The sequence below is a fragment of the Euleptes europaea genome, chromosome 13 (genome assembly GCF_029931775.1).
Source record: "Euleptes europaea isolate rEulEur1 chromosome 13, rEulEur1.hap1, whole genome shotgun sequence".
NCBI classification, from domain to species: Eukaryota; Metazoa; Chordata; class Lepidosauria; order Squamata; family Sphaerodactylidae; genus Euleptes; species Euleptes europaea.
In genome coordinates, this window is record NC_079324.1 from 23,243,848 (window position 1) to 23,264,465 (window position 20,618).

A 20,618-nucleotide genomic window follows, 5' to 3' on the forward strand; every position below is an offset into this window, starting at 1 on the left:
GGTGTGCACAGGGCTAATAAGGGATCCTTCTCCAGAACTATCAGATCTGAGATCTCAGGTTGGACAAGAAGAGGTCTTTCCGAATGTATCGGCTGTGTCGGAACCAACATCTTCTCCAAATGCCTGTTCTTCATTTTCGCTTTCTTCGGAGGCAGTTCCGAGGCACTCCTGTGCAGGATCATCAGATCCGAGAACGGTGCCTGTGTGGATCCGAAGTAAGAATCAAGTGTGATGATGCAACTGACTTGGACCTTGAAGAAAGCTCCCGTGCAGCACATGACATTGCTGCTGACTTGTCTGAGCTCATTAAAGCCACAGGACAGCTTTGATGCCAGATACCCTTTCAATTTTGGCTCTGGAAGGCACCTCTACAGAAGCTAGAAAGGTTTCTCCCAGGGCAGGCCTGTGCATATGCAGTCCCAATGTGGAACTGCACAGAAGACTGAAGATAAACTGTAAACTTTCCAAAACACCTTCCACTTTTATTTTACCTACTACTAATAAATCAGGGTAAAGTACAGTTGAACACATGAACCTGCCTTCTACTGACTCAGGCCCTTGGGCCATCAAAGTCAGTACTGTCTACTCAGTCCAGCAGTGGCTCTCCAGGGTCTTTCACATCACCTACTTGCCGAGTCCCTTTAACTGGAGATGTCGGGGATTGAACCTGGGGCCTTCTGCATGCCAAACAGATGCTCTACCATTGAGCCACAGACCCTCCTCAAATTCAGGTAAGAAGATATATGAAACCAGCAGGAGTTGCTCATATCATCCCAGGTGTCCACTGAAGTCAAACAATGTTATTAAAGAGTTTGCTCTTCCCAAACAAATTGTGACTTTTGTAAAAAGAAACAAATTTCATGTGGAAATCTAAGCATGCCCCAGGCAACTGGTCTCATGTGAAGTTGTCCAATGTTTGTTGTGTTATCTCTATGATTGTTTCTACAATGCCAGAGGCTAATGTTCAGGCTTATACATTGTATACAGTAGACTGTATTTCTCTCTAATGGTGTTTCATATCCACTTGCAATCTCACAGCAGAACCCAAATCACTGAACATTAAATGAAACAGTGATAATTCAAAGGTCCTTGGAGAAATTAAAAAACATTTGAAAATGGAAAGAAAAAGAGCCAAGGTAAAAAAATCTTGATATTGTCGAAGGCAATCTTATTTACAACCTTGCTTTCTGATCTACCAAGCTGTGCATTATGCATAACATTTAAATAAACTGAAACATATGCCTTCTTTCTTGCTTCTACATTATATTGTCAGTAACCTTTAATGCTCTGTGAAATGACCATATGATAATAAAACAATAATCCTCGTAATACTCTTAAGAATACAGAAATGTTGAACTGGAAAAGTCCACCGTCAGGGGTCCAAGATCCCCATTTTCCTGGGTACCACGAGAGCAGTGATGCAGCCAGAAGACTGGGATGCAAATGGACGGGCCCCTCCCCTATTTTCAGAGTCCAGGCTTGTTCTCAGGACAGCCCCAGACAAACCGAGAAGACTACAAGGGGCAGGGCCTTATCTGCGTTGACGCTTCAAACATAAAACGCTCTCCACAAGATGGTCTGTACAGTGTTCTGTCACCTTTAAGTTTCACCTTTAAATTTTAAGTTTTAGGAGCTTCAAGTTCATGACTTCCTCAAGCTCCTATACTCTATTTGATCCTATTACGTATATGAGAAAGGATTCAGCATTGCTGCTATGTGAATGTTATTTTATGACTTTGTAACCTGTGTCAGTCACTTGGAAAGGCATAGCAGGAAGATAAAAAAAATAAGCATTCACTAGACCTACTCAGAAGCTCAAAACTACGGATTATGACAGAAGATCAAATGAAGGATGCTGTATCCCCTACCTAGTCTCACTACCCCACTTCTACATGGGAACACTGAAGCATTAAAGTGTCTTGTTTAGATTTAGTTCAGCATAAAATTGTTTTATGGGCTCGCTCAACTTTGTTAAGCTATTATCACTTTGGAATCACCAACCAGGATCACCAACCGGATGGAACCTTATCCCATTCGGTGTGGTTCATTTGTATTATCACTATGTTCTGGGGGAGGTGTAACGGAGAATCAACCTTGTTATCCATGATTCCTTGGACTTCTCTGCTTGTAACTTAATCCTTGGCTGCATACCATTAACATGGGAAATCGCAGCTCATTGTTGCCTGTGAATTCTAATAGCTAATGTGATAGTCAAATGGCTTCTTCAATAGCAACAGTAAGCCATGAATCCTCCCATACACTGAAACTTAGATGGAAAAACTCTTCAGCATGGCAGAAAGCGTGTGACATTTAGCAAATGAGATGCCAGCACTAAACTTAGCAACACTGGTCAAGTTTCTGAAAGGAGTGGAAAAAATTCCTTTATTTGTACTGACTAATTACCCAACCTTCCCCTCCCCTTTCTTGGCTTTCCCATTCTGCTAACATGTGCCCACTGATTGATGATTTAAAATGGACGGAAACAGTGAGATGATAGTGTGTGGTGCAGGGGTAAACAAGGGGAAGTTTTTAAAGTCTCATTACTAAATAAGGTAAAGGGAAAGCAAGAAAAAAATAGGACCAAGAACTAATACTAAGATTGTGGGAATATAAAGAAGAAGCACAACCAACCAATCATCGTCTTCTTCTGTCCTAACACTCATATATCCAAAGAGAAAAAGGAGACCAACACAATTCTAGTCACAATCAGAGCAGAAGATTGGTTTAGCTAATTTCTCCTTGTCTAAGCCTGAACCCGAGTATCTGAGAATACAGAATGTAGTACCAATGATACTTCCCCGATAGAGCTCAACAATGCAGAATGCAAATAGCTGTTAAAAGGAAGATTTGAAAGTCATCTGAACAAAGACAGCAGCTGAAACTATAACAGCAACTGAGAGTACAAGAAGAGAAAGATAAGCCCAAGCAGAGCCATTTCACTCAAAAGACAATTAAGACTCGGATGACAACAAAAAAGGAAAAACGGGAAACTTTTACACAAAGCAGGCAACAGAACAGATAATGGTTATTCGTGAAGCGAATGCAAGAGCAGTTAATGGAGAAGGCAAGGAAAACAATGAAGCGATGGTGCAGGCAGAACAACTCCGGCAAGTTGGATCTCTCAAAACGTGTCTCAGAGGACTCTGTTCACCTTCCTCTGCCTTTATTTCGGATCAAACACGTCAAGGCCATATTTACATGGCAAGTTTCCAAACCATCTGCAGAAGGAAGTACTGTCCTCTTTCCCCCCATACCACCACAAAGTTAACATATTTTTCTCAGTATATACCATGTGAGCTGCACTGTTATCAGCAGTACAGGCAAGGAATACACTTTTCATACAAGTGTCAATCAGGGATTAATAGCATGCAACACAAAGCCAGACCCAAGAATCCCTCAACTGGATACAAACAGAGCGATGTGAAAAGCAGAGATAAACTGGGGGTTCTTATCAACAGAACCGCGAAAATGCTGCTGAGCCAGGGTGAAAGCTTCAGTGTTTCCCATATATTATGATCCATAGAGGGTCCATATTCAGTATACAGATCATGCTAATCTTATGTTTAGAGCCGTGGGAAATTAGCATGAAGGAAACCCAATTTTTTGCATATTTGCAAGAATTGCTGCTTCTGATTGAGAACAGACGTAAGGACATATTTTAAGTAGGCAGTCATTAAGGATCTGGAATGGCCAAAAGGAGCAGAAAGATAATGCCACACAACTATTTGGCAGCATATTGCATTATATTACCACAGAAAGTTTAAGGGATGAGTTAACCTGGCCATGTTCCGCCTCTTTATCTTTACATCAAGCAAGCATGGTCCACCTTTAGTTTAAAGGTGAGTCAGCGTGGTGTGGTGGTTAAGAGCGGTGGACTCAAAGATTTGATTCCCCACTCCTCCACATGTGCAGTGGAGGCTAATCTGGTGAACTGGATTTGTTTCCCACTCCTACACATGAAGCTAGCTGGGTGACATTGGCTAGTCACACTCTCTCAGCCCCACCCACTTCACAGGGTGTATGCTCTGGGGAGAGGAACGGAAGGTGATTATAAGCCGGTTTGATTCTTCCTTCAGTGTAAGAGACAGTCAGCATATGAAAACCAACTCCTCCTCCTCCTCCTCCTCTTCTTCGCCTGTTAGAGACGAAAGAAGTACCTGCAACCATACCCTTATTCCTGGCTTCCCCGGCTGTCTTAGAGTTGCAAGCACTGCACACTGGGGCTGCCTGGAGCAAGATTTATTTATTTTTTTAAAAAGGATTGGTTTTTCCCTCGGGATAAAATTAGATAGTCTGCCACCACAAAGAGACCCTAAAATCGTGAGGATTTGATCAACGTGGGGGAAGTCTCACTTCTGGACTCACTGTCTCCTTAGACTGGTCCTGCTATTGATCCAGGATGCCATTGGCCTGCCTCTCTGTTGTCTTTCTGAAATGTGCTTGTGTGCAGAGGTCACCCATCCCTTTCTCTCTGAAGGAGCTGTCCAGTTCAGCACCATGTCCCTTGCATATGTGTGAAACTCAAACAGCAGGCTTGCAGTTAGGTTGTAATCCAAGAGGTCTCATTCCAAAATCCAGAGAACAGGTTTTTTAAAGCTTTATTGACTGAACATATATTCTAGAAAGCATAGATACTTGAGAATCATCTAGTCAGGTAGAATTATGCAGAAGACTAGAAAAAAGAAAAAGAAAAAATGCAGTGGCTAAGTAGATATCCTTACAATGTCTGAATTCCTCTCTCCCTAGGGATTAGTTCAAGGCAACCCCTTCTCCCCTAATTTGAAAGTCTACCAAGGAGTTGCTGGAGACATGACACAGAGCTACATGCCAGACCTCCAGGGGGAGGGGCTGTGGCTCAGTGGTAGAGCATCTGCTCCACATGCATAAGGTCCCAGGTTCAATCCCTGGCCTCTCCAGTTAAAGGGACCAGGAAAGTAGATGATGTGAAATTCCTCAGCCTGAGACCCTGGAGAGCCACTGCTGGTGTGAGTAGACAATACTGACTTTGATGGGGCAAGGGTCTGATTCAGCAGAAGGCAGCTTCATGTGTTCATGTGCGCTCACTTCCCTATTTAAGGTCTTTCCTTCCAGCCTGGGAGTTCTCTTCCTGGGCTAATCAGAAGTCGGTGCTACTTCAAAATTTCCCTCCAAGGCAACTTTTGTCCAATCACTTCAAAAGGAGAGATTAAAGGCCTTTTTTTGCACTCTGCACCAAAATTACTACTCTGTGCAAATTGAAGTACTGGGTGCAAGGGGGGTGAAGTCCAGGAATACTTTATCAGGTAATTACAGGGGGGGCAAGTGGACAAATCTGGCATGCGGATTCTTGTGGCCCCTTCCCCCATCCAGTAAAAATGTCAACCCTCCTTCCTAGAAGGTAGCTTGGGATCTTATTGCCAAATCCAAACAGATAAGCCTGTGTTATTCTAAAAGCATATCCATTCATCTGTAACAGAAGGCACCTGTGAAGCTTGTTTGATAAACCTCAATGTTTTCCAACTCTGAAGTTACAAGCAGGAAGTAAACATGTTTTGAATCCACCAAAGCTCATTTGCAGGAACCAGATCATAAGGGGACACATAGAAATCTGCTCACAGCGTACTCATCGGCAGTTCTCCGTTTTTCAGTTTTGAAACTTGCAGACCACCAGAGGTAAGTAATTTGGTCAATCGTTCCACCTCAGAGGTCAGAAATGTCCCTCCAGATTCTTAACAAAAGGAGACTTTTATGCAACTGCTCTAGTCACAAGAATGCCCACCCAAGCAAGTTTTTGATTAGCAATGGTTGGGACCAGAATAAGAGCTGCAATTTTTTATCGTGTGAAAGTGCCGATTTTGTTTTTAAAGGTTTACCGCTTTACAGGATTGTATACCAGTAATACTCCAAGAGAACAAGGGGGGGGGAGATGTATTTTTTCTACGTTTAGCATTTTGACATGGAACTCATAACTCTTGTCATACTACAAATCACCAACGGAAACTTCCTTGGAGAATAATTTCCCAAACTCACCTGACTGGATTGCTTGTTAGAGACACTCTCAAAGACTCTAAGCAGTTGAGTAGTTTTTCCTCTGAGATACCTGACCGTAATTCATGGACGTATTCTTGGGATGATAGAGTGCACTCATGTTTACTGTTTTTCAGTCCTCCCTTAATAGGAAAAAAGGGAATGTGTTATTTCTTTAAATGCAACAAAAGCACAAGAGCCACTCATCATTTGATGAACACATTAAAATAAATGCTAGACTTTCCCCCTTTCATATTCAGTATTCCCTTCTTACCAGCTAGTTCTTGCAAGTACATTAAAGCTACAGCCTGTATCACCACACATTTCCTTTGTATATTTATCAGAGGAAATGATGGCCACAATCCAACAGTTAAATGTGTTTAAGTACACAGTCTTCAGTGAGTGAGTTTAGCTCTGTATTGGATGGGGGCCCATTGTTTAAGTATCTTCAATCATTTACCAAAACAGCAGAATTTCACTTTCAAACTATCGCTATGTTTACACATACTACTCGAAATAACAGTAACATGCTTGGGACATACTGGGTGTGGGACTTGCAAGCTACAACATGCTTAAATGCATAACCAAAGCTGTTCAACACATTAACAAAGGCAATTGGCTATCACTACCTGCTGTAATGATAACCTTTCTACTTTGATTTGCAATAATGATTAAATTAGAAAGTGATTTTTTTAATATTTATCCTTATGAGTACTTAAAATCATGTTTACCTACTTTGATCAATATGCATCACTCAAATCTACCCAAAAGACATCGGCTTCCTTTATATCCTCTGCCCGTCCCTTCTCTTATCTTATGCAAACTATAATTTGGATGAATGTGAATGAAAATTAACATCACAATTCAGAATTTTATTTTAAAAAATAAGGGAGTTGTAAGCTGATCAAACTGTCACAGCTGTCCAAAATGAGTATCAATTTTTTCAGTAGCACGTATCAATTGCCGGACAAGTAAAGATGTTTATATGGAGGGGATGATGACAAATGATGTTTAGAGTACTGGATTTCCTCTTAACCCACATATGAAAATGCACCAAGAGAGCAAAGCCAGAATCTTCAAAAGTAGTACAAGATGCGTGTGAATTTAGTAACCCAAATTACTATGAAACTGACGAAAGCCATTACTGATTTCAAGCACATTTTTCAAATTAGTTAACAGCGGTCCCGTGAGATGATGGGTCTAAATGCAGTGGGAGGTACTACTTCATCACCCATTGATAATGCTTACAATGAAAAGGATGGAAGGGGAAAGAGCATGTAATGTGAATGGACACTGAGCGGGCCATAACAGTGAGCAACCTATGTTCGCTGCAACGCTATTGTGACCTACCCGCACATAAATGCATGTGTTTGCTCCTTCTGCCTCTTCCATTGTGAGTAAAATCAGTAAGCATCCCTCTACAATGCTGGTTCTCTATTACAGGTACATCCCAGAAAGAAAACTAAGAAAAGTTCAAAGGTGCTTGTTTTCTGTGAGGTCACATGTATACATTTATCCTCTGTAATACTTTACATATTTACATTGTTATTGATCTTAAGGGCCAGAATGCTGAGAATATACTTAGCTAATAATGAAGGGCTGTGGCTCAGTGGTAAAGCATCTGCTTGGCATGCAGAAGGTCCCAGGTTAAATCCCTGGCATCTCCAGTTAAAGGGACTAGGCAAGTAGGTGATGTGAAAGACATCTGAATGATACCCTGGAGAGCCGCTGCAGGTCTGAGTAGACAATACTGACTTTGATGGACCAAGGTTCTGGTTCAGTATAAGGCAATTTCATGTGTTTCTTTTGCTGTATCTCTCTGGATAATTATAATCTAACCTCTATGATCGATTAATATAATTGATATAAATTATTTAGGTGCTTGCCTACTACACTGATATACAAGCTCCTTTTAGGACCAATCAAGTTCTAACGGCTTACCATGTTAGTTTAAATAGCACATGAAGCGGCATACAAGACATGTAATATTTTATCAGCTACTCAAGTCCAAATTGTATTTGAGCAAACTTCTCAAATGGCTGACACAGAGATAGGATTATTAGAAATGCACAGTAATTAAAATATGCTTAATTCTTTGTAAAAAAAAATACTTTGTTTTAAAAAGTCCCTAATGGCTAAAACATTATCAATAGACAGACAAATGTAATCAAAAATATATCAAAGCATCTATTTTTCATGCCTATTCCTTAACAAGTTTGTCTCCAATAAGACAAAGAATCAAGATAATTATAGACAAAATATAAGTGGGGGGGAGAAATCAGAAAATATCACAGTTCAAAAATGTGTCCACCAGCAGCATAATTGGGAGGCTATGTCGCATTAAACTAACTGCAACGCAAATGTTCATTTAGATCATTTAGGTAAGAAGTACTTCTTCTACCAAAAGACTGCCTGAATGCAGGAATGAGTTGGTTAAAATATGCAGTGGTTTATAATGAGTCGACATCATCATAATTACTTCTATCTTATTCAGTCAAATGCTAGACTGCTTCATTTCTTTTCATTAAAAGAACTGCCACCCTGAAAACATTTGCACTGCTTTGCCTCAGGAAAATTATTTTTCAATTTGTTTCCCAAAGAACTAATAGGTACACTTCTCTTTTAAATAGCCATAAACATTGACAGTTTAGTGAAATTCTACTTTAGGACTGAGTTATTGCATATTTTAATGCATGTTGTACTTAACATTTATACAGGGGATTTCAACTGTTCACAATGCTTCACATAAATTATCAGCAAACCTTACAAAAAGCCTTGTAAAGAGGATCTGATTTATTGTCCCTGTACAATACACACTGGTAGCAGAGACACAGTGGCTTACCTTAAAGGCATGTAGTAAGACATGAAGCTAAGGGAAATTTGAACTGGAGATTTCTTGGCTCAAAGTGTACCCTTTTAGCCACAGCATTATACCAGCTCTCATAAATATGCACAGCATAATTCAGAGAAAATATTCATATCTTCTTCCCATATGCATAATTTGATATCTGTTTCAGATCCCTCCCCCGCTTGAAATAATTTAGAATTTAAAAGTTAGCACAACAAAAATGTTACTGGAGAATTAAAAAGTTTGCTCTCTCCTCCCTCTCACCCAACCTGCTTCACACGGATGGTGTGAAGATAAATGAAAATTGTAAAGCTTTGTAAAGAATTGCAAAAATGTACTCCGTAAAGTGCTATAAAACTAAGTAATAGTAGTAATAAAATTTTGGCAAAACATTTTACAGGTAAGATCTCCAAAGACGTTTTATGCACAGTGGAAGGGGATAACCATTACAAATGCTACTAAAAACTGTTTCTTCTAATCTGCATCCAAAAACCAACCACTATGTTTTAATTAATTTAACTACCACTTTATCCTCATTGTGCATACTTAGGGCATGAGTCTACTTTTTGATTTATATTATAACTATAAATCCAAGATGTAACAGAAAACTAGTTTATATTTCAAGCATATCAGGTAGATGCATCATCTCTACAGCTGTTTTTTAAAAAGGTAAAAAAATTGGGGCACTCTCCAAAGAAACGTTAACAGTTAGCCTCTGTTAATTCTCTGATCCAGCCTTTCCACAGCCTGTAAGTTTTCTATTAAGTGGTGTTCTGAATAAGCTTTTTTTTAAGCCACAGTTCCACTGTCTGCTGAAACGATCTGAAATGTGCAAATGCACATTAGCCAGCAAGCTATATCACGTAGTACTTTTGGCCTAAGCATTAATGAGATTTAAAGAAACAGAAAATATTTTTCATGATGAAAAAATACTGTTCTTCCTTTCATACAATTTACTTCTTCATACTGCTTGTTCATTTTTTTTAACAAACATCTTCTTAATGTGCTCCACTTCGTTTTGTGTATAAAAAAATTCTCTTTTCAAGCCTTGACTTCCATATTATTTATTTTATTTTACATATTTTCAAAATGAAGTTTTCACATTAACATTCCTCATTTGCAACTTTTCTTCTGAACATTAGACTGTTCAACATCCAACATTTATCCCATTGCTCATTAAAATGCATTGGCAATGTTGTCGATTCTAAAAGTCAAATTCAAATGTGAAGAACAAATAAAGTCCTTTAAACTGGAAAAAAAAACAATCTACTTTCAAAAAGTTGTGAGGTTTTTGAAAGGCGTTTCAAGTTGTATAGATAGGAATGGATTCTCGATTATACCATAGCAAAATGCCTCAACAAAGTGGTTCACCACAGCATCAACTTTCCACCCATGAAATTTACCTCCCCAAAAAAGTATTTGAAAACCACCAAAAATCACAAATAAGTGACAATGTTGCAGCCAATCAAGCTTCAAAACTAATTCGGAACTGCTTCCTATTGAACAAGCTAAGAACTCCACATTCCTTGTCTAGCCTTAACCCCATACTTAAAGAGTAATCCTGAATGGGGGAGCTGGAAGGTCTTTGGAGCCAGCATCACACCTATACCAGGGTTAGTGCCACTGGCGCCGGCTATGTGGGCACCAACACCGGTGCAGGGAAACTTATGGTAGCTCCGGGGGGCAGTGGCGCAGCAGTGCGAGGCTCGGGCACTACCGCAGCCTCCCTAGCAACGTTCCTCCAACACAAGGGCTCATGCCGGCTCTGATGGAGGCATTCCTGGGGTGTTTCCCAGACCTGGAAAGTACCTAGTATTCAAGAACTGCTTTCTGGATTCAGATTCCCAACAGATGAGATAAGGATCACATTTGCTTGGTCTGTCTGTAAAACACAAAATGTAGGCATCCTCAGTTTGCCTCATAGCAACTCTTCTGGGTCCCACTTTAAAAACATATTTAACATTTGCTGCTCTCTAGTTCTCGGGCGGGGTGTGTGTGTGCAGATTTTAGCTGCAAGGTTGCTTGGCTTGCATCCTCTCCACATTTTTTGATTGGCCACAGCACCCCATGGCATCCCTTTTATGATTCCCCCATAGAGGGGTCAGACCTCCTGGCCTATTCCCCCATTCGCCATTGCTGCTAGACAAGCTACGGACGCTTGGCTTGTGGGAACAGAACGCGGCCCTGGAGAGACACTCACGGTTTCTCCTCCCTGCTCGAGGCATGTCTCTTTTGGGCACTAGACCACATGCGTACTCGGAAGCCTTGCCTGCGTGTTCAGAACTTAGGTGGCTCCGGGGCACGTGAATGCAAATACACACACATGGACCTAACACACTGCTCCTCAAGTAACCGCCTTGGGACGGTGGCTTTGCATGCAAAAGCCCCCCCCCCCGGCTCGACCCCTGATCTCTCCTGTTAACAGGGTTGGCTAAGGAGGTGGTGTGCGCTATAAACCCTACTGCCTCGGGAATGCCCCCTTTCGCAGGCGCAAGCTTGAGCCTGCACAAAGCTTGGCATAGCCTCGTGACACTCAATGGAGGAGTTCCATGGGGTTTTGTTCAAATTACCTTTGCAGCTGGCATTTCTGGCCCTGCGAGCCACTCAGGAGGTGGCACGACTGTGCCGTCTCTGGGCACCCCCAACTACCCCCTTCAGGACTGCACTGTTAATTTATATTTCAGCTCTTTAAACTCAAATATGCATCACAGATTGTGATTTTCAACACTTAAAATCATTTAGAACAAAAGATATCTTATCAATGGTAGAAAACCACTGTCAAGTGCCACGGCTCTCCCAAAGAACACTGGAAGTTTGCGCTGAAAATGAAGAGACTCGTCTCCACAGGGAGATACCATTTCCATGATTCCATAATTGCAAACCACAACAGGAAGCAGATTTTGAAACTGGTTTGAACCTATAGTATAGACACACTGAATTACTCAAGTCTTTTGGAATCTGGTTTTGACAAATGGTAGATACCACATGAAAAGTTATTCCATGACATATACCAAATATGTAGTCAATAATGCTTGGTGACAACTCCTAGTGTTTCCCAGTGAAAATTGGCTACTCTGCTCTGTTTGAATTACTGTCAACTGCTTGATGCTCTGGCAAACACAAAAGCTCTAATTTACCTTATTTTGTTTTGCTTCTATGCTGGTCACTTAAACCCATAAGGCTTTTAAATGTCGTTCGTTATGGATCGCTTGGTTCCTCCAAATGGTGGTTTTCAATACAGCAACTATTTATGATAATGGTTTTTTAATGCCTTGGTGTTTGTTACACATTGTAAATGCACTGTTACATTAGTAAACTGTGGTTGTTACCACACTAGGTATTCCCTGCGATGTATTAAGAGTTTGAAACGGTTATAAAAAATACTGTTCGCACTTTGTTTGGCCCCTTTAGCTGTGAAGACGTCTTCCAACCATTTTTTAGCCGTGGCATCCAAAAATCCCTTTAAAGCAATGTTTTTTATAACATTTTCAAACTCCTAATACATTGCTGGGAATTCCTAGCGCGGTAACAGCCTGAAATGGATATCAGGTGCCAACCAGATTATCTCAAGCCTTTTTTTGGGGGGGGGGGGGAATCCAAGGATTTGCAAATCTTGATATCTTATAATGAGAAATGTTTATTTAATAAACATAGATAGATAACAATACAATCCTAAGCAAAGTTATACCTTTCTAAGTTCACTGTAGTCAATGGGCTCAGAAGGGTATTTTTAATTTTTATTTATTTACTTAATTTATACCCCATCTTTCTCCCCACTGGGTACACAAAGTAGTTTTTATCATTCTTCTTTCCTCCATTTTACCCTCACAATGAGCTGGACAATGAAGAAAGCTGATAGGAAGAAAGTAGATTCCTTTGAAATGTGGTGTTGGAGGAGAGTGTTACGGATACCTTGGACTGCCAAAAAAAAACAAATCAGTGGGTTATAGCTCAAATCAAGCCTGAACTGACCCTAGAAGCTAAAATGACTAAACTGAGGCTGTCGTACTTTGGACACATTATGAGAAGACAAGAGTCACTGGAAAAGACAATCATGCTTGGAAAAGTTGAAGGCAGCAGGAAAAGAGGAAGACCCAACAAGAGATAGATTGACACTATAAAGCAGGGGTGGGGAACCTTTTTCCTGCCAAAGCCATTTGCACATTTATGACATCATTCAGGGGCCATACCAGGTGTAGATCTCCCGGTGGGGGGAGAGGCTAGTGTTGCCAGGTCTCCAGCCACCACCTGGAGGTTGCACTTGCGCCGAAACCTACCCTTCAGCCAACTTCTTAGGCTGAAAAGAAATTCCACGTTCACATCAGACTTCCGTCTAGCAGCACGAGATTTATGTTGCACATTTAAACTAAGGGGTTATGATGACTCTGTTCTTTCTTCAGCCCTTGATAGAGTGGCTCTTAGGGATAGGAAATCACTTTTGGAATCGTCCCCAGTTCAAGAAGAGGACCCCACTGGCATTTTTGCCTCCCTTCAATTTAACCATTTAACTCATTAAATTCAACGCATCATTAGACGCCATTGGCACATTTTGTTCAATATTCCAGGCTGCTCCAAACCACCTACCTTTGGTTTGAGAAAGACCAAAGCGCTACGTAATTTCTTGGTTTGCACTGATAGCCCTGTGAGCAAACCAAGAGTTAACGTTCAAGGTCACTACAAATGTGGCACATGCGCGTTGTGCCCTTTCAGCCTCCCCATTAAGGAGGTCAGCTCATCCAGCATCAAGTTTAAATATTCTTTACAACAATTTACTAATTGCTTATCCAAAAATGTCGTCTACGCGGTCCTGTGCCCCTGTTTAAAAATTTATGTTGGCTCCACCTCCCGCCAATTAAAAATACGAATCAGTGAGCACAGAGCCAGGATCCGCTCTAGGACCCTGGAGGCGCCGCTCACGGAACATTATTTACAATATGGCCATTCGGAAAATGATGTTTTGTTTTTTGCTTTGTGCCAATATAGACCTCGTCCTTTTCAACAAGAAGACATCGTGAAAATATTACACCAGCAGGAATTGAGATACATTCATTTATTTAAATCATTGTCACCTTCAGGACTTAATAGCGAGTTTGACTTGACTTGTTTCCTTTAAGACCATGATTCCCTTCAGCTGTGTAGACAGAACTATTCTGCTTATAATAAGGTATCAGTACTTTACTTATTACCAGCTATCAGAGATAGTAAGAAGCCCACATGGGTCGCTGGTCACTAACTGGTAAGCTACGTTATATTGTAAGATGGTTTGGCTGTTGTTTGTTTGTATATATTGTATATTATAAGATATCACCATTGGTTTATATAATGTTTTGGTTTAGGTTTGAATACCATGTATAAACTATAAGAATTCACGACTGAAGAAGCTATCGCGAAACGATCACGAGATCCGGAAGTATCGTTTTGGTTTTTTTATTACTTTGGAGCTACGGTGGAGTAACCGTTTGCGGCTATATTGCTTTCTGTACTCTTGAAACAGCGGTGGAGCAACCGTATGTGGAACACTTTTTGTTTCATTTAAAGCATCCTGGAATGACGGTGGTATTCCGCTAGTAATAAGACGGGAACACTGCTACTTGACACTTACCTGAATTGGACTTATTCAGTTCTGAAATCTATCCTTGGACTGTGGTATTGGAGTTTGATTCCTGCCTTCATATTTGTGTCATGTAATTAAGGCTTGTATACATTTTTGCCTTTGTTAATTACTTTGAATTTACTAAATAGCTTCTATTTATTGCAATATTGGGCTGTGTGCTGTTTCTTTCTGCAACCACCTGGAGGTTGGCAACATCAGGGGACGCCACACAGAGAAGGCCTGCAGGGTGCCCCCGTTCCCCCCCTCCCAGGCGGGAGGGCAGCCAGTGGTGGGCCCGAGCAAACGAGGTGCCGGGGGGGCGCAGCCCACAGTCGATCGGCAAGGGAGGAAGGGAGGAAGGAAAACAGAGAAAGAAGAAAAGGGAGGGAGGGAGAAAGAGAAAGGGAGAAAGAAATGGAGAGAGAGGGAGAAAGAAAGAAAAGGATGAAGGGAAAGAAAGAAAAGGACGGAGGGAGACAAAGAAAGAGACAGAAAAAGAGGGAGAAAGAGGGAGAGAAAGGAGAAAGAGTGACAGAAAAAGAGGAAGAAAAGAGAGAAAAGCCTTTCCCCCTCACACACACACACCCGCGCACGCTGGCCCCGCGTGACTGGACCCCAGTCTCCATGCCCTCCCCCCCAGAGTCCACAAAAGCCCCCCCAAAGCCTGATCAGCTCCCGCATGCATGCTCTGCCGCCGGGAGCCGCCAGCCTCTTTCCCCCCCTCCCTCTCGCTGCTCAACAGCTGACAGTCAGCAAGAGGAGGTCCAAAGGGCGCCGCTGTGGCCCCAGGAACACCCTTGGGGAGGGCCGCCCTGGGCCCGCCTCCACAGCAGGGCCCTGGAGCTCCCGAGGGCCACAAAAAATGTCCTTGGGGGCCATATACGGCCCCCGGGCCTGAGGTTCCCCATCCCTGCTATAAAGGAATCCATGGCCCTCAGTTTGCAAGATCTAAGCAAGGCTGTTAAGGATAGGACACTTTGGAGGACACTGATTCATAGGGTCACCATGAGTCGGAAGCGACTTGACGGCACTTAACACACACACACACCCTCACAACAACCCTGTGAGGTAGGTTAGGCTGAGAGTGCGACCTGGCCAACGTTACCCAGCAAGCTTCCACAACAGAGTGGGAATTCAAACCTAGGTCTCTCAGATCCTAGACTAACACGGTGTTTAGGATTGTACTACAAGTCAGGCTTCAGCTATTTAAAAAAATTATTCACACTATGAGGAAGTTGAATATTTGATCTCCATGGAATACCGGGGGCGTGATGAGGAGGCAGGCAATGGCAAACCACCATCAAACATCTCTTGCCTTGAAACCCCTACGGGATTGCCGTAACTCAGCTGTGACTTGATGGTGGGGGGGGGGGGAATAGAAAACAGCAATAACACTTTGCAGTATTTCTGCCCAGCAAAGTGTCCGCTTCATCCTCAAGGTGAGAGGTGTAAGCTTTGTTGGTGTCTTTAAAATCCTAGGGCGACAGCAGCTTCCATGCACATTTTCCTCTGAAGCATGAAAAGGACACAACGTATTGGGAGATGTGTTTTTAAGTCTATGGACTAACTTGAGTGCAACTTGCTAGACAGCACTGCATCAGGTTTTATTTTGTTGGACTGTTCGGCATAGTCCCCATGGGTCTTTCCTCCCAATAACGTCCCTTCCTTTCCTCTCAAGCAGTGATGCTGCTTTCCAAATAAAATCTTCTCTTTTTCCCTGAGAAAGAATCTGGAACAGTATGAGTTCCACCTGCATCCAGTAACATCCATGCTTGAGGCTGATGTAAAGGGAGGCATAGAGAATTACTTTGAAGAAGAAGAAGAGTTGGTTTTTACATGCCAACTTTCTCGACCACTTAAGGACGAATCAAACCGGCTTACAATCACCTTCCCTTCCCTACAACAGACACCCTGTGAGGTAGGTGAGAATGAGATAGTGTGACTAGCCCAAGGTCACCCATGGCTTCATGTGTAGGAGTGGGGAAACAAATCCAGTTCACAGGATTAGTGTCCACCGCACATGTGGAGGAGTGGGAAATCAAACCTGGTTCTCTAGATCAGAGTCTACTGCTCCAAACCACCACTCTTAACCACTATACCATGCTGGCTCCCTTTGGGTATCTGAGTGAGAAGCAGACTACTGAAAAAGTATCTCTTTTTCACTACTTTTGCCTAGAAGTAACAGGAGAGTTATTGCAGGGATGGACTGCCTTCCCTAGTTTGTGATCTCTGGAATAGCAAGCCTCCATGACCATAACCTGCAACCTAGACTGGATCAGGGATGCAGAGAATGCGCAGAAAACATGCATTCCCACCCTCTCCCCATGGAGGATGCGGTAACAAGAAAAAAGCCCACAAGAAAATTGCCCACAAAAAAAACCCCACGGTTATAAATGCACACAAGAAAAAAGCCCACATGGAAAAAAGCCAACACGGAAAAAAGCCAACACAAAAAAGCCCACACGGGGAAAAGCCCACATGGGGAAAAGCCCACACAGAAAAATACTCACATTTGAATACTTAATATTATTTATTTGTTTTGTTTTTACTGATTGATGATTTAAAAAACGTGGGGGGTTTTCTGTGGGCAATTTTCTTGTGGGCTTTTTTCATATAACCGGAGGATGCTGATGAGCCACTGGGGTAACAAGAAGCATCAATACTGCATGCCCTTCCCCCCCTGGAGGCTGTCTGCTGCTTCACTGTCCTTTTGTCTAGTTGCTAATACAGCATGAATACATGTCTTGTTCGCAGTGCAACAAAACCATGAGATAGAGGTTTTGACAACAATTCCATCTTCCTGTTGAGGTGGTGGCATTGCAGAAAAATAGCAGCTGAGCTATATAATTCAAAGAGGGTATTCTGGTGTTCGAGTATCAGCAAATCAGCCTTCAAGGCTCAAAACCTTGAAGGATAAGAAAATATCTTCACCAAAGAAAATGAATTATCTCAGTGGTCTGGTAAGTGGCAGGAAGTTGGTTTATCTCAGAAGACTGGTTATTATTAATAGGCAGCTGCTAAAGCTCCTTAGCTTTGTATGGTCTCTGGCTGCATTTAATGAAGATAGGTCAGGAATTTTTCATGTCTCTTTTCACCCATAGCATTTCTAACAGGATTTGTATATGTTTGGTAATTAATTATATCAGGGATCACACCAGGCTGTTTAATCCTTTTTGTGTATCTTCAAGCAGTTAGACATGCTTGATCAAGGTATTCTGCCTCCAGCACCAGCACTGAGATAGTGACGATTTACAAGACAAGTCATATTAAGACAGACACTTCTTGTTAAGGTCCAATTTAAAGAATTACTTGCAATATATTGATTTTGAGCCCACTGCACTATACCGAACGGAAAACCTGCCTTGAAAAAGTAACCTTACTCCACCAAGAGAGCCAGTGTGGTATAGCGGTTAAGAGCGGTGGACTCTAATCTGGAGAACCAGGTTGGTTTCCCCACTCCTCCACGTGAAGCCTGCTGGGTGACCTTGGGCTAGTCACAGTTCTCTCTGAACTCTTAGCCCCACCTACCTCACAAAGTCTGTTGTGGGGAGGTGAAAGGAAGATGATTTTCTCTACCTTTAAAGGAAGAGAAAAGCAGAGTATAAAAAACAACTTTTTATTTTTATTCTTCTTGAAGAAGAAAAAGAGGATGAAGAGAAGGAAGAGTTGGTTTTTATATGCTGACTTTCTCTACCACTTAAGGGAGACTCAAACCAACTTACCTTCCCCTCCCCACAACAGACACCCTGTGAGGTAGGTGGGGCTGAGAGAGCTCTTAATAGAACTGTAACTTGCCCAAGGTCATCCAGCAGGCTTTGTGTGTAGGAGCAGGGAAACAAATCCAGTTCACCAGATTAGCCTCTGCTGCTCATGTGGAGGAGTGGGGAATCAAACCCGGTTCTCCAGATCAGAGTTCACCACTCCAAACCTTCTGCACTCACACCCATTCTGTCTGCCTTAGTGCTTTGAAACAAAATGGGGGGAGCTGCCCAATGTGACTGCCTTTTTTCTCTCTACCTCCCTCCCTTGTAGTTATTCTAAGCCATGAGTGATTTTTTTCCCCTTCATTTAGGCCCATCAGTGCTGACCAGTCTAACACGGAGTCACTGCGGTGTCGCAGGTGGCTTTAGACTAACAGGGAGAAGTGTCTGAGTTAGGCAACAGAACAACTCCCTTGTGCTCTGCTTCCTCTACTAACTTGGAAATGGGAGATCAAGCAAGTATCTCCACCCTACTAGATTGCGGGCCTCAGCAGGTGCACCATCTGCCCGTTCCTAACAGCAACTCCGGAAAACAGGCGCTGTGAGTAGCAGCCACACCATAGGCTGGAGGGGCACAACGTGGGCACCGTGCCACACAACTGACTAGTAATTTAGTACCTCTGTACTAAAAATACAAAATGCTATACTACAAAATCCTATACTCATTTATATAATGAAACTGTTAAAGCCGAGGGCAACAGATAGAGTCAGCTACAGAGAAAGATTTCAAAGAATCAGCATTTTACTCTGCATTATATCTCCTTTCCTTGGAAATGGATGGAAAATACGTGGCATATATTTGAGTGAAATGTTTTCTATATCCAGTGATTTCTGGAGTTTGTTTGGTACTTATCACTAGAAGTATTCAGAATCTAAATCCTTCTGGTAGCACTATCAAGAATTGGCAAAAGCTAAGAGAGGATTTCATTTCGGAGCTAGAATTTTTTTTCTTCTCCCACAAGGCATTTAAACACGGCCTTGTGAAATATGTAAATTAATTGAGATGATGGCATAAAGCAGTCTCTGAAAAACACTTCCTTGAGTCACGCAACCACGTACAACTATGTGAATAAGCACTGGAAAGTTATATTCAAAACAAACAAAAACACAAACTCTACCATCTTTTTCCAATAACTGTTATACCTGTACATTTTTTCTATTTGGAAATGTGCAGTGGTAATTCAAGCATATCTCCCATTTCAATTCTTTTTAAACTGATCCTTGAATGATGGCTTTCAGAATCCATTTTCAAAGCTTTCACCTGCATATTTCAATTCCTAGTCCTAGTTCATAGTGGATAATTTTTAACAGGATTACTGTCTCCCAATTTCCTTTCTGCTTGCAGCAGCCTATCAGCATTACTCTGCTCATCTTCCTTTGCTGTAGACATGTTAATTTGAAGTGCTAAAGCTTGGTCCTGTTTCTTTTAACACAATATTCAGACATGACAGTCGAATCACCTTCCATATTCCCCATTTTATTATTTAGTTGCTTATCTGTAATGAACCATACAGAAATGCATATACCGGTACTCATTTCAAATAATAAGGAGACTATTTATACCAAAGTGAAATAATCTCACTTTTGAATGTGTTACATACCAATATTTAAGTTCTTAGCTTTAGAAGACTGGTTAAAGTCACTAGCAATTAAAAAATCACATTCGCAACACAAATACTCTGGTTGGCATTAGAATATTTGTTATTAAAATGCAAAACCGGCAATACAAGTTATTAAAACATGCTTGTCTTCATCTGCAGTATGACTGTATATTATATTTATGGTTATTTCTGGAACCATCAGACACTTGCCAATATTTTTTAGAAGTGAAGGAATAGTTACTATGTAAAGCAACTCAAACTTTCTAGGGAAGAGATATTTACTGTGCTTCTGAAATACCCTACCACACAGAAAGTTTCAGAGGGTAGCTCAGTTTTGACTCTCGAAAGCTTATACCCCGACAATCTCATGCTACTGCACTTGAACCTAGCTGTTTTACTACAGACCAAGACGGCTACCCTCTGAACTTCCTGTGTGGTACGATATTATACCCCCAATATTTTATTGATCTTTATGTTGCTACTGGACTTGAACCTACCACATAGGTAGCAATAATTTTAAAAAATGCTATTCCGTAAGGGACTAACAAAAAAAAAAAAAGGAACTGCTTTAGGAAATATGGGGAGGGGGAGACATTGCTGTCTACCCAAAAATTTATCCCTTCTTTACAACATATGTTTTTTTTTCAAGTTCCTTTGACCTCCATTCTTCCAAAAGGCACACGAGGAAACCCCCACCACCAAGAAATTTCTCCCCCACTAATATTTTAAGTTTCATAGATCTCTGAGCAGGGTCTGAAACCACTGAACATTGCACATTTCAGCCCTAAAGGCACTACTAAGTTGGTTCT

At 41.6% G+C, this 20,618-nt stretch overlaps 1 protein-coding gene and 1 non-coding gene across 2 annotated transcripts in view; one reads left to right on the forward strand and one right to left on the reverse strand.

The window, feature by feature from the left end:
- DIAPH2 (diaphanous related formin 2) overlaps positions 1 to 20,618 on the reverse strand; it is a 421,870-nt gene that overhangs the window by 362,231 nt on the left and 39,021 nt on the right. Inside the window, exon 6 of the mRNA XM_056859236.1 lies at positions 6,010 to 6,149. Coding sequence (XP_056715214.1) covers positions 6,010 to 6,149 — 140 coding nt within the window. The remainder of the gene's footprint in view (positions 1 to 6,009; positions 6,150 to 20,618) is intronic.
- TRNAV-CAC (transfer RNA valine (anticodon CAC)) lies at positions 4,842 to 4,916 on the forward strand. The gene has a single exon. It is a non-coding gene; the product is annotated as a tRNA-Val (tRNA).